At 42.4% G+C, this 1,805-nt stretch overlaps 1 protein-coding gene across 1 annotated transcript; it reads right to left on the bottom strand.

Annotated features, from left to right (window-relative positions):
- Positions 1–764: 764 nt before the first annotated feature.
- LOC113325257 (uncharacterized protein Mb2253c-like) lies at positions 765–1,256 on the bottom strand. The gene has a single exon (XM_026573462.1). It carries the CDS (start codon positions 1,254–1,256, stop codon positions 765–767), a length of 492 nt encoding a protein of 163 aa, XP_026429247.1.
- Positions 1,257–1,805: the final 549 nt, after the last annotated feature.

The raw sequence follows: 1,805 nt of genomic DNA, 5'->3' as shown, positions 1-1,805 counted from the left end.
AGTGGTCCTATAAGACCATAGCACATTTAGAATCTGCTGACACCATTCTTTATGGTCCCTTCCAACTTCTTCTTTTTAGTATGGATGCTAATGTCTTGTTCGTGGCCTCCGCTTGCCCGTTACTCTGCGGGTATAACGGAGTCGACTTCCCAGATTGGATCTTAAAAGCGTTGAATAACATTCTCACATTCCTCCCTTCGAATTGCTTTCCATTGTCCGAAACAATTAGGACCGGTATCCCGAATCTACATATAATATGCTCAAGGATGAAATTGTATACATCTTCATCTCTCGTGTGTTGCAGTGCTTTGGCTTCAACCCATTTCATAAAATAGTCTGTTGCCACCATTAGGTATCGTCTCTGCTTAGTTCCCATTACGAGTGGTCCCACGATATCAATTCCCCACATGGCGAATGGCCAAACACTTAATACATAGTTTAAGCTAGTGGACGAAGCATGCATCCTTTTCCCATAAATTTGGCATGCCTCGCATCTCGTGGAGATGTCTTTTGCGTCTTTGTGCATGTATGGCCAGAAGTAACCTTGTGTCCTTGTCTTGTGAGCTAAGGACCTAGTCCCGCTGTGGTTTCCAGCGTCTCCATAATGAATCGATTTCATAATCTCTATTCCCTCTTTCTGCGACAATCATCTCATCAAGGGGCCCATATATGACCTTCTGTACAGTATCCCTTCTCGCATCTCATAATTCGAGGCTTTGCTTTTAATCTTATTTTCATCTTTCCTATCTCGCGGGAGGTCTCCTTTATTCAAATAGTTGTAGATAGGGGCTCGACAATCGTTGATCGTCTATCTCCATATCTCCTTCTTCAATGATCATAACCCTGAGTTCATTCTCTTCCTTACTTACTGATGGCTGCATCAACCGCTCGATCTGGATATGTCCAATTTTCGGATCTTCAATCATTGAAGCTATAAAGGCAATATCATTTGTGTGTCTGTTATTGGCTCGGCCTATGTTCCTCCAGATTATGCTTCTTATCTCGGCAGAATACTCTTTCACGAGTTGTAAGTACTTTTGCATCACTGGATCAACCACATTATACCTTCCCTCAATTTTGCGAACTACCAGCTGTGAATCGCTGGTAATGCTTACGTCGTCCAATCCCATTTCTATCGCGATTCTCAAAGATTGTACCACCTCTTCATATTCGGCTTCATTATTAGTTGCTTTATATTCTAAGTGGAAGCAAAACATAATTCTGGCCCCTGCCGACGAACTGAATACTATCCCCATACCTCCTCCAGAGCTATTTGAAGATTCATTAACGAATATCTCCCATCTTCGAGGGTGGCTTTCTTGTAGCAGATCCTTTGGGTCCGGGCGTCCTTCAATCTATGTCCATCATCTCCTCTACTCCTTCATCTTCTGCTGACGGGAATTCAGCCAGGAATTCTGCAATGATGTGCGACTTCGTGGAAGTCTGAACTTCGTATTTTAACCCAAACAAATCGATCTGGGTATTCCATATCTCGACTCTTCCAGCCCGATTCGAGCTCTTCAAGAATGATTTTATAAGTACTCTTGTCAGAACTTTGATTTTGTGAGTGTGGAAATAAGTTCGTAACTTTCGAGACGCGTATACCAGTGCTAGTATCAATTTTTCGATCTTTGGATAGTTCCTTTCTGCTGAGTTGAACGTTTTGCTTACATAAACTATCGGCTTCTCTACCCCTTCATCTGTTCGAAGTAGGACTGCACTAAGGGCATTTGATGTTGCTGCGAGACAAATAAGTAATTCTTCCCCTGGTTCTGGATTTTGTAGTATTAGCAAGTTGATTAAGT

Source organism: Papaver somniferum, chromosome 11 (genome assembly GCF_003573695.1).
Source record: "Papaver somniferum cultivar HN1 chromosome 11, ASM357369v1, whole genome shotgun sequence".
Classification (NCBI taxonomy): Eukaryota; Viridiplantae; Streptophyta; class Magnoliopsida; order Ranunculales; family Papaveraceae; genus Papaver; species Papaver somniferum.
This window is presented reverse-complemented; position numbering and strand designations above follow the sequence as displayed.

Bases quoted from the DNA above. Each gene is read 5' to 3' on its own strand.
- LOC113325257 (XM_026573462.1), bottom strand. From the start codon at position 1,256: ATGGGGATAGTATTCAGTTCGTCGGCAGGGGCCAGAATTATGTTTTGC.